General features: G+C 31.8%; 1 protein-coding gene across 1 annotated transcript in view; it reads right to left on the reverse strand.

Annotated features, from left to right (window-relative positions):
• LOC127702955 (probable phospholipid-transporting ATPase IIB) overlaps positions 1–12615 on the reverse strand; it is a 43032-nt gene extending 30417 nt beyond the window's left edge. Inside the window, exons 1-4 of the mRNA XM_052207282.1 lie at positions 12509–12615; positions 3297–3470; positions 1750–1891; positions 753–866 (exon numbers count right to left, since the gene is read on the reverse strand). Of these exons, the coding sequence (XP_052063242.1) occupies positions 753–866; positions 1750–1891; positions 3297–3470; positions 12509–12570 (492 nt within the window). The 5' untranslated portion in view covers positions 12571–12615. The remainder of the gene's footprint in view (positions 1–752; positions 867–1749; positions 1892–3296; positions 3471–12508) is intronic.
• Positions 12616–12692: the final 77 nt, after the last annotated feature.

Below are 12692 nucleotides of genomic sequence, written 5' to 3' on the forward strand. Positions count from 1 at the left end.
GATGAGAAAAGCTCACTTGGCCCTTTGGGCCAGGTGAGCTAATAAATACTAACCAATTGAAGAGACTAAATATAGATTAGTTTTCCTTATTTTGATTTTGATGGACACTTTTTGATAATTTGGACCTTAATGTTTGCACAACACAAATTCTTTCCTTTTGCCTGGTATATGTACTGATACTTGAAAATCTAAATTGTCTATAGGTGTTTGAATTTACATAAATAGTATGCTGTTGCAAATTTGACTGAAAGTTATAGGCTAATAGCATATACAGAAGACCACATCAATACGATTTTGGAAACAATACTTGTCTTAACGTAATCTTAAACATACACAGAAGGCCACACTAATACTATTTTGAATACAATACTTGTCCCAAACATAAGCTTATAGCATATGCAGGTCACACCAATATGATTTTGAAAACAATACTCGTCTCAAAGTAAACTAAAAGCATACACAAAAGGCCACACAGATATGATTTTGAAATTAATAGTTGTTACAAAATAAGCTAAATGCATACACAGAAGGCACACATATACTTTTTTGAAAAAAATACTTGTTTCTAAATAAGCTTTAAACATACACAGAAGGTCACATCAATACAATTTTGAATTTTTTTTTTTGTCTGAAATGAAATTAAAAGCATATCCAGAAGAGTGCATTAATATGCTCATGATGAAAATTTCTCATTAAGAATGTTACCAAAAAAATGAGCTGGTGTGGCCTAGGACAGTTATGACTGATCTTACCAGTGGTCCCCAGTAGGTGTACAGATAACCAATCCTAATGGCAGGTATAAACTGTGATGTAGCCATAACCAGAAAGTACAAATTCAGGAAAAACTTGAACTGCTCAAATAAAACCTGAAAAAGATATAAAAAAGAATTTATAAAATCATATATTATATGTTTCCAGTGAATATATTTATATATATATAATTAAGTATTAAGAAAACTATAAACCAGTAAACTTAATAAGTATCCGATAACCTAGAAATTCATGCAAGTTTTAAGATTTGTGCACCAATACTGATAAAAGATATATATGAATATAAAGAATAGTAATTTAGTAGTGAAACTTTAAAAAACAAATATTTCTGAACAACAAATGGCCTGCTTCAATATTTTTTGAAATTTATTATGAAAAAAACTTGACACTGAAAAAAGCAAAAAATATTTTTTGCAAAATATGTAATACTGTAAATTCAGAAATTATTGCGTGCATTTATTATTGCGATTTTGTCATTTTAGACTAAAATGCGATTTTAATTTTTGCGATATTGAGAAAAATCCTGTTTAATTTATATAAAAAATTTCAAAATGCGAGTTTAAATTATTGCGATTATAACCATGTTGCATTTTTCGCAATAATAAAAACATCGCAATAATTTCTGAATTTACAGTACATGCAGATATGTTGATGTGATTTCAATATTTTTTTTGGTAAGACTGTTACTTAATTCAACTTAAGTTAAACCAAAAAAAAAAAAAAGTATAATATCAATTTCTAGTCAATCCTATGTAAATTTTGACTACTTTGTGATGTCAAAGTGGCAACACCAATGAGAATCTTGAAAACATTAAACATACTGCATCATCATACTCTTTCTTTATAAATTTGCATAATTTTTACAAAGAAGAACATTAACTATTTCTATTTCGAAAGGATTGAAGATTTAAATTATTTTTGGAAAATTCTATTTTTTTGTCCCTCTCTTTTGTACTTATGTAATTATTTGGTTGGTACCTTTGGAATAAAGGTGATTATGCTGTATTTCTGATTTCTGATGACATTCTTTGGAAATTTCTCATCTTTACTTGGTTCTAAACCAATTGGTACAATTCTGGATTTATAGGTCTTTTCTCTATTGCAAACTTTCAGGCAACATCTAAAGATAATAGTAACTAGTAATTAAAAATTTTACATTTTCCACAAAAAATATTGGTTTACACAATCATGTACTTGTATGTAATGTGTAGCTACTCAAAAAACATAAAAAACATTAACATATTAATCATTTTTTTTTGCATGCATATATTGACAGCCGAATACTACCAAGATTTATAAATTTTTGTAGGCATTGAATCTGTTCAGGATTTCCCCAAAAACTGATAGCATGATCACAGTAAAAAGTGTAATGTAATCCACTCTGAGACTTGACAATAATATTGGCAAAAAAACTTCTTTTTATTCAGAATGAAAAATCCATATCATGTGACATTTTTTATTCATCTTCGTTGTTTTTCACTTACGAGAATTAAGCAAATGCAATCATTTTAGAAGATTTCCACTTGAAAAAGTCGACTAAACTTTTGTCTTTTGTTCTCTCACCCTGGTGAAAACCCATAAGGTAATATTACCATTTAGTTGATATTCCAGGCAGATAAAGTTTTATTGATCCCAACAATGCATAGATTTCTGGTGTAATCATGTGACTTGTTTGTGAATCAAACTATTGTATATAAATGTGTGTGTTTGTGTGTGATACTGTTGTAAAAGTGTCATGAAATAGAAGTCCCTTCGTAATATAAGTTCTTTATGGATTAAATATTCTGTAATATTATTTCCTCTTTAACAAAAATTACAGTATTTGTTCCTAAAGGAATAAAGGATATAGAATATTTGTTCCAACAAGAACATATAGGATGACATTGCCCATAACAAAGTTTCCAGGGGAACTTCTGTCAGGCAGAACAAATATATGTTGACAAAAATACACTGTAAAGGAGTAGGGGAAATAAGGCCCTTATTTAGCCCAAATATTAGTGCAATTTGAAAAGTAACCATACATATTCTTACATTTGTCTAAACTACGCTAAGGTACAAGGTGGTCAGAAAATGAAAACAAAATTCACATATGAGTTACCATGGCAACAAGCTATGACAAAATGTGCATATTTTGTAAAATGTCTTGATTTTCCTTGTTTTATGTCAATTTTTAGGTATATATAATATTGAAAAAGTATAAGCGCACAGAGGAAACAACTTAAGTTTATATTTGGTTAGAATATGTCAATAGTTATAATATAGCTTCTCTTAAATTATCTTGCCTGCCCACAATGTTTCCATAAAGGAAATAATGACAGAAAACTGCTTCAACTTAGCAGTTTCTTTTTTTCCATGAAATTGGTACAATTTTTATTGTGACGTCATAAAATCAAAATTCTTATGTAATTTATTCATATTTTTTGAAATTATGCATTTCCAAACATTATGTGGAAATTTGAAATAGTTCTTAAAATCTTTATTTTCTTAGGCCAAAGCTGGGCTTTAATGCCCCTGTTCCTTTTTACCTTGCACAAACACCGCAGCAACCTTCAAAGAAAAAACTCAGCCTTGACTGATTGGGACGTCGATGTCGCTTTGGTCTGACAAGAGAATCGCTTTCATCATCCATGTCAAATGTTGTCTCTCCTATCATTAACGGAATATCATCTAATTCTCTCTCATCATCATCTGATGTCACTCTATAAAAGAAAGGAGATCTAATTAATGAGTGTCTGGATGGGGTTACTTCGTTTCTTTATTTTGTAACTATTTAGACCATTTTTCACTATTCTTTATTAATTTTGACTGTTATTATCTATTCCTTATATTTTAGAACTCCATTATTCTCTATTCTTTGTCATTTAGGCTCATTTTTCTATATTCTTTACATATATTGCCCTTTATTCTGCACTTTTTGCCCATTATTCTCTATTCTGTAAACCCCATCCACACCCTCATTAATGTTAACTTTTTTGTGACATGGTACCAATTTTCTTGGTTTGTGACAATATAATGTCTCAAGTTAATTGATTGAAGGTTAAAATTTCCAATGGTACACATAAGTTTCTGAATAAACATTAAAACCATGTCAATTGTATCAGATAAAATAATTACATAACATTTCTAAAACACTGAATTATGAGTAACGATATTTCAATTATTACATTATTTAAATTACCATAATTATTCAGTTCAAGGACTGATACTATGATATATGTACATGAATTTTTTGCATAATGATATTAATGCTCTTTTTTGACATGCATATCTTTTATTTATGAGTTATTTTCCTGGTAGACATGCATTTGATTATTGCTAAACATGCTAAAACAGTGATTTTCTTCAAATTGTAATCATTTCAAATATTTTAGAAAACTGAAATATATTGACAGATACTTTGAATGTTCAACTACACTGTAATCATTGCATAGGAATATTTTTTTCAATCTAAGTTTCAAATATATATCTATGGTAAAATAATTGCCCATTATATATATATATCTCATTCTATAAACATATTTGAACAATATAAGATACCTTCAAATTAGAAACCACTCTGCAATAAAAAATTTACATCATAAAATTTATTGGAATGGTGGTGAAGGTTTTGCATTTATACAGGAAACTTTCAGGAAGGCTTTAGAAAAGTAACAAACATAGAGGAAAAATTAAGGTCTGGAATAAGTATTATTGGGACGCTCCAGTAGTAACTACTACTAGACTAGTTATATATATATATATATATTATATTTATACAGGAAACTTTAAGAAAAGCTTTGGAAAAGAATGGACAAATTTAAGTCCAGGAAAAAACATTATTGGGATGCTGCAGTATTAACTACTACCAGTTATATTAATGGGATACTGCACCAGTTACTGCATTAAAACAGGAAATTTTGAGGAAAGGCTTTGGGAAAATTATAAGAATGGATATATTTAGGTCTTGGAAAGCACATGTGTACAATGTTGTAATGCTCAAAATACTTAATCTTAAATTACTTAACATGTTTTCAAACAAGTAAAACATATCAAATGCCATAATTAGTTGGTTTTTTTGGGGTGGTCACAAAGGGAAGACAATTCTAATGTAAAAATGTACAATCACTTATGTACATTTCGTCTGTATTGTAGGAAAAGTTTGATACATAAATAAAATTGATTTAAGGGTGTTCGCTCCTCTTGTTTTTGAATTTTTGCCATATATTCGGAATCTTCTGGTTTTATCCATGTAGTGCCATTAAAAATTTTTGCCCACTAACTCCTACTTTTCTTTTCATAATTTGATTAAATATAGTTTAAAATGCCATCTTTGAAAACCTTATAAATCCTTGTTATTTTTTCATACTTTTAGACAGAAAAAAGGTGCCAATGTTAAATGTATGAAAAATCTAGAGAGAATCATTTCCCGCCAAATTTTCAATGGCTTATATCTCAAAAACAAGCACACAAACCCCTCATTTTTTTTCTTCTTTTTTAATTCCTTTATTTATTTACTATCAATTTATAACAGTCTTTTAATAAAATGCTTCGCTGGGGCGCAGCTTGATACGACCGCAGAGGTCGAACCCTGAGCAGTTGGGGCAAGTATGGACACAACATTCAAGCTTGATACAGCTCTGAATTTGGATTGTTATTAAATATTTGACACAGCATAGGTTTCTGACACAAAAAGAATGTGGTCTAAGAATTTGAATTTTTTTTAATTTACCTATTATGGTCCAATGTCCAAAATCAAAACACATGGTTAGATTCAGCATATCAAAGAACCCCATATATTCAATTTTTGTTAAAATCAAACAAATTTTAATTTTGGACCCCAACTTGGACAAACTTGAAAACTGGGCCCATAATCAAAAATCTAAACACATGTTTAGATTCAGCATATCAAAGAACCCCAAGAATTCAATTTTTGCTAAAATCAAACTAAGTTTAATTTTGGACCCTTTGGACCTTAATGTAGACCAATTTAAAAAACGGGACTTAAAATTAAAAATCTAAATACACGGTTAGATTTGGAATATCAAAGAACCCCAATAATTCAATTTTTGATGAAATCAAACAAAGTTTAATTTTGGACCCTTTTGACCTCAATATGAACCAATTTGATAGCGGGGCCCACAAATAAAACATCTAAATTCATGGATAGATTCAGCATATCAAAGAACCCCATATATTCAATTTTTGTTGAAATCAAACAAAGTTTAATTTTGGACCCCAACTTGGACCAACTTGAAAACTGGGCCCATAATCAAAAATCTAAACACATGTTTAGATTCAGCATATCAAAGAACCCCAAGAATTCAATTTTTGTTAAAATCAAACTAAGTTTAATTTTGGACCCTTTGGACCTCAATGAAGACCAATTTAAAAAAAGGGACCCAAGTTAAAAATCTAAAAACACGGTTAGATTTGGCATATCAAAGAACCCCAATAATTCAATTTCTGATGAAATCAAACAAAGTTTAATTTTGGACCCTTTTGACCTCAATATGAACCAATTTGAAAGCGGGGCCTACAAATAAAAAATTCGTAAGGGTTCCGCGGAACCCAGTGTCTCGCCTACTTTTTCTGTTAATCGCAGGCTCAACAAAAATGAGGAAGTAAATCAATAAAAATATTCCTCTTGATACTATCTTTTGATTGTAAGAAGCTTCTGTCCAAGTTTGGTAAAAAGCCAGGATAGTTTATGAATCTAATAAATGTTTAAAAACTTTAACTGCAGACTGATGAATGTAATGTTAACTGGAAGAAAACAAAATTTCCTTCTAGATACTAGCATTTGATCATAAACAAGCTTCTGTCAAAGTTTGGTACAAATCCAAAATAGTATAAGAAAGTTATTAAAATTTAAAAAACTTTAACCACAGAGTGAATGTGTTGTTTCCTGGCAGAAAACCTAAGTCCATTTAAAAGTAAAAAATGGAAAAAATGGATTTATTTTTTTTACAAAATTTCCTTCTAGATACTAGCTTTTGATCATAAACAAGCTTCTGTCCAAGTTTGGTACAAATCCAAAATAGTATAAGAAAGTTATTAAAATTTTAAAAACTTTAACCACAGAGTGAATGTAATATTTCCCGGCAGAAAAACTAAGTCCATTTATAAGTAAAATACGGAAAAAATGGAATTTTATTTTTACAAAATTTACTTCTGGATACTATCTTATGATCATAAACAAGCTTCTGTCCAAGTTTGGTAGAAATCAAATATAGTTTAAGAAAGTTATTAAAATTTCAAAAACTTTAACCACAGAGTGAATATTTGTGGACGCCGCCGATGACAACGACGACGCCGCAGACGGAATGTAGGATCGCTATGTCTCGCTTTTTCGACTAAAGTCGAAGGCTCGACAAAAATCTAAATACATGGTTAGATTCAGCATATCAATGAACCTCATATATTCAATTTTTGTTAAAATCAAACAAAGTTTAATTTTGGACCCCAATTTGGACCAACTTGAAAACTGGGCCCATAATCAAAAATCTAAACACATGTTTAGATTCAGCATATCAAAGAACCCCAAGAATTCAATTTTTGTTAAAATCAAACTAAGTTTAATTTTGGACCCTTTGGACCTTAATGTAGACCAATTTAAATAACAGGACCCAAAATTTAAAATCTAAATACACGGTTAGATTTGGAATATCAAAGAACCCCAATAATTCAATTTTAGATGAAATCAAACAAAGTTTAATTTTGGACCCTTTTGACCTCAATATGAACCAATTTGATAACGGGGTCCACAAATAAAAAATCTAAATACATGGTTAGATTTAGCATATCAAAGAACCCCATATATTCAATTTTTGTTGAAATCAAACAAAGTTTAATTTTGGACCCCAATTTGGACCAACTTGAAAACTGGGCCAAAAATCAAAAATCTAAATACATGTTTAGATTCAGCATATCAAAGAACCTCATATATTCAATTTTTGCTAAAATCAAACAAAGTTTAATTTTGGACCCTTTGGACCTTCATATGGATATTTTTGTAAAAAAAAAAGATGCAACATTTGCAGATATTTTTACTGGTCTTCCTTTATAAATATGCATTTCTTTACACATAATTTAAAAGCAGTGTAAGGGAAGTAACCAAAACGTTGTATTTGGATTACCTCCCTTACACTGTTTTAAATTATCTTTATTGTTCATTAACCATTACTTTATACATAATTTAAAAGCAGTGTAAGGGAGATAATTTCAATGATGTATTTGATTTATCTCCCTTACACTGCTTTAAATTATGTTTTGTACTAAAGTATTTGTCCATTAACCAGGACAACCTTGTTTTTCCCCCTTTTTTGCCCCTAATTCCTAAACGGTTTGAGCCATAACCCCCCAAAGCAAATCCTAACCATCCCTTTGTGGTATGGAAACTTGTAGTATAATTTCAGAGAGATCCATACACCGTTCCACAGTTATTGTCTGGAAACTAGAAAATGCTTATTTTTGGGCCCTTTTTGGCCCCTAATTCCTTAACTGTTGGTACCATAACCCCCAAAATCAATCCCAACCTTCCTTTTGTGGTATTTAACCTTATGGTCAAATTTCAAAAAGATCCATTCACTTAAACTAAAGTTAGAGTGCGAAAACCAATGTGTCTTCGGACGACGACGCCGGACGACGACGACGACGCCAACGTCATACCAATATACGACCACAAAATTTTTTTGCGGTCGTATAAAAAGCTTATTATTTTGAAACAGAGAAGCGAACATCCCTAAGTTATTTCTACCTATGTCACTTTAAAATTACAGCAGGAGTTTAATCAACTTGACATAAACATGATAAAGGTACTGTTGTACAACATTCAAAGACAATGCTTTTTTTAAAACATGGCAAACCCTGACAGTTGACATGGGTTTAGAAATATAGTCATCCCTGGACTTCTCCAGTTTGGTATTTAAAACCTGGCTAGGGCATGGCATCTGTTTGGCTGTGAAGGATGTTTAAATACACAGCCACACCAAGTTGGAACTGATACATTAAATCTGATGAATTGTTTGGGTTAACATTAGTGCAATATCTGTGTAATATAGAACCTTTGTAACAACTATAGCCTTGAGAAGTATATAGGCATCCTATTACTTTACCAGGTAAAATTTCTACCCTTATCCAACATAACCTTCTATTTCCAGAGGCAGTCCAAGTATCCTGTCCTCCATCCTGGTCAGCCTACTTCCAGAATCCACCTATTGTATTACTAGTTAAATTGTTCTCATCCTTAATATATGTATGAAGTATTTGCCCCTGGACATTAATTATCTTAAGCAAGAGACAATCAACCAATCACAATTTGACAAATTATATCTTTTTCATACTTATCAGATATATATCAGACATATAATTTTGCAACTCAGTCTGCCATTCAGAATTTGTACTACTTTAATAAAACAATGCGAATAAATTACACCAATAAAACATTTTTTTATCATCATTCATGTGCTGTTGTGCAGTAAGCAGTTTAAAGGAATTGGATAGATTAAAATGTGGGTTCTTCCATACCTTCCCATTTTCAAGACTATAGTTTCATGGGTTTTTAATATTTTTACAAGAGCTTTTTCTATCATTTCTTTAATCAGTTATTGGTGAATGCCACCAAGAGTCCTGCTTGTGGAAAAATTCTAAAATAAATATTGAAAAAACATGTACCCCGTATTTCAATACAATTATAAGATCTATTTTTAAGATCATACATGGCAATTGAAAAGTCATAAGAGGTGAATTGTACATAACCAGTACTTTAAATTAAATTATACAGTATTGCATGTTCAAGATGTACATGTTGTAAGGGAGGTTGCAATATCTATACCGTGCATATCTTAGACTAGAGGGATGTGTCTGACAGGTCATCCCGTCATATATCAGTCAGGGGTTATACTTATTGAAGTGTTTTTATAATTAACTTGTTCAGGTAAAAGGGTGTGAAAGATACCAATGAGACTTTCAAACTCATAAGTCAATAAAGTTGTCAAAGGAAGCAAATTAGTTAATCAAATGATTACAAACCTTTATAACTACCAATTTGTATTTAAATTGATAATTAACGTTATGTAACACTCTGGAAATAATATCAACAATTGTAGTTTACTACATGTAAGCAAGAATAGGGGGATTAGTTCTAACTTAATTATTTTACATTTGTACCTTCGGACAACTTATACATCATTGTTTGTTGTACATGTATATATCATCAATGATCATGTATACATTTTTATGTTTTTTTGTTTTTTTTTCTCTTCTTTAGATTTTCAGTAGTCCTTCATTATCTGAAGATTATATACTGTTTTGCACTGTGTGGCCTATATATATATTTACAAAAACACAAAAATAATTGAAAATGAATTTGGAGTGCGTAAAAAAATTTTAAATTGTAAATAAAACTATGTACATAGGCTTATAATGAATTAAATGAATTTGTGGAGAACAGTTGGTGTAAGCTGTTCTCTGAAAGTGTTGACTGTGGTTACAGCGACTGTGTGGACTGGTAGTAAATTCCACTGAGTAATAGTGTACAGAAAAAATGAAAATTTATATGTATCTTTTTTGGTGGAAATGTGTCTGAAAGTGAAGCTATGATATTTGCGGATTTCTACTGTCTGATGGTATGAGAATAGCAGATGGGATTGCTACGATTTGATGTACTATTTTGTAGAACATTATCAATCTTGTGCATAGTCTTCTTTCTTGTAGCGTGGGCCAGTTTAGTGAGTTTATCATGTCTGTAGGACTACTGATGTTATGGTACCTGTTACAGACATATCTGGCACGTCTTTGGACCATCTCGATTTCAGAGGTTTGTTCAACTGTGTGAGGGTCCCATACTGAACATGAATATTCAAGCTTAGGACGAACTAATGCCAGATATGCCTGGGTTTTGATGTTCTGACATGATGTTTTTAAATTTCTTTTTAAGAAACCCAAAGATTTGTTTCCATTAGCTATGATGTTGTCAGTATGTTTTGACCATTTTAAGTTTTATTGTAGTGTAATGCCCAGATATTTAGCTTAAGAGACTAGTTCAAGTTTGTGATTGTGAAGGATATAGTCATGTTTAACTGTTTTTTCTTTTGTGATACTGTAAGGACTGTGCATTTGTCTGGATGGAAAGCCATCAACCAGTCTTGCTCCCACCTAGCAGCTGCATCTAAATCTAACTGGAGTGCATCACAGTCACTTTGAGATTTGATGGTTTTGTAGATGATACTGTCATCGGCAAACAGTCTGAGCTTACTGGATTGTAAGTATTCTGGTAGGTCGTTGATGTATACCAAAAATAATACTGGGCCCAGAACTGTGCCTTGAGGGACACCTGAGGTGACTGGAGCCAGGTCAGATGACTCTCCATCCAAGACAACTATTTGTGTTCTGTCATTTAAGAAGGCAGAGACCCAGTTTAGTGTTTCATTTTGAATACCATAATAGTTCAGTTTATACAGAAGTCTTTTATGAGGGACTTTGTCAAATGCTTTGGCAAAGTCCATCATAATTAAATCTGTTTGTGTGTTGTTGTTGTTATTTGCTGCAAGCTCTTGGATGAAAGAAATGAGTTGGGTTTCACATGATCGTGACTGACGGAAGCCATGCTGGAGGTCATACAGTATGTTGTTCTTTTCAAGGTGGTTGATGATGTGTTTGGTGATGATATGCTCCCTAAGTTTACAGGAAATACATGTCAATGATATTGGGCGGTAATTTTTTGGCTTGTATTTTTCCCCTTTTTTAAATACTGGTGCTACATTGGCGTGTTTCCAGTCTGTTGGTGTTATGCCTGTTTCAAGTGATGTTTGAAAGGTTAGTGTAAGAATTGGAGCTGTTTGATCTTTGAGTTCTTTTAAGGGGGTCTCATTGGGGGGTTCTGATCCCAGATCCCGCTTACTGTTTTGTCATATTCCCGTATCCCGCTTACACTATGTACGTAAGCAATTCTCATTTTTTTGTAATTTCCCGTGTCCCGCTAGACTTCATTTCCCGTTTTCACGGCACAATAATTTGACTTTCACGTGTCACGCTTACAAAAAATCGGCAATCCCGCGTCACGCTTAGACCCCAATGAGACCCACTTTTAATATTCTGCCACTGATGTTATCTTGGCCAGTTGCCTTGTGTGGGTTTATGTTGTGTAGAAGTTTCTTGACACCTGGTAGTGATATTTCTAGTGGTGTTATTGTGGGGTGTGAGCTTGGACCTTTGTCTGGAATGCTGTTACTTGATTCGGTTGTAAACATTGATTGGAACTGTGTGTTGAGGATGTCTGCCTTTTGCTTTGAAATGTTGATTGAAATTGATTCGTCTTCTCCAATGTCTATATTCTCATTTGTCACTGACAATCGGACATACAGTAATGTGGAGCCCTGGTGCCATGGCAAGCAACATAAATACATATGATTAATAAACATAAAAGTTCACAAAATGTTTAAAATTGTGTATACAGTATACTGTTGATCACTTGTTGAAATTTCCCAGTGGCTATTAAAACTACATTTTTATAATAAACAGATAAATGATACCTGCAGTAATTTTCCACTGGTTGTATATTCTTTATAACAAACTGTTTATATCTTCACTGTTGAGTTCTGCAAAGGATCTAAACTCCAACTGACAGATGCCAAAAGAAAAAAATAACTTATGTCAAGTTATGACTCACTGTCAAGTGCCTGAAGTGGTATTTTGAGGACAAATTTGTCAATTGTTATAGGGACCAGCTATTTTTCATGTCTTTGAATCTGCTTAATACCTTATATACTGATTTGATCGACGTGCTCGTCTAGTAGTACCGTATACACTGCTTTTACTCATTTATCCTCATCACCAAATATTGATTTCTTCCTAGCCGCTTGTGTCATGAAAACCTCAACAGGAAGAAAATGGAAGTTTCCATTAAAACATACCATCACGCTTTTTAAATTAATTTTTTTTTA

This window comes from Mytilus californianus, unplaced genomic scaffold (genome assembly GCF_021869535.1).
Source record: "Mytilus californianus isolate M0D057914Y unplaced genomic scaffold, xbMytCali1.0.p SCAF_5, whole genome shotgun sequence".
Lineage (NCBI taxonomy): Eukaryota > Metazoa > Mollusca > Bivalvia > Mytilida > Mytilidae > Mytilus > Mytilus californianus.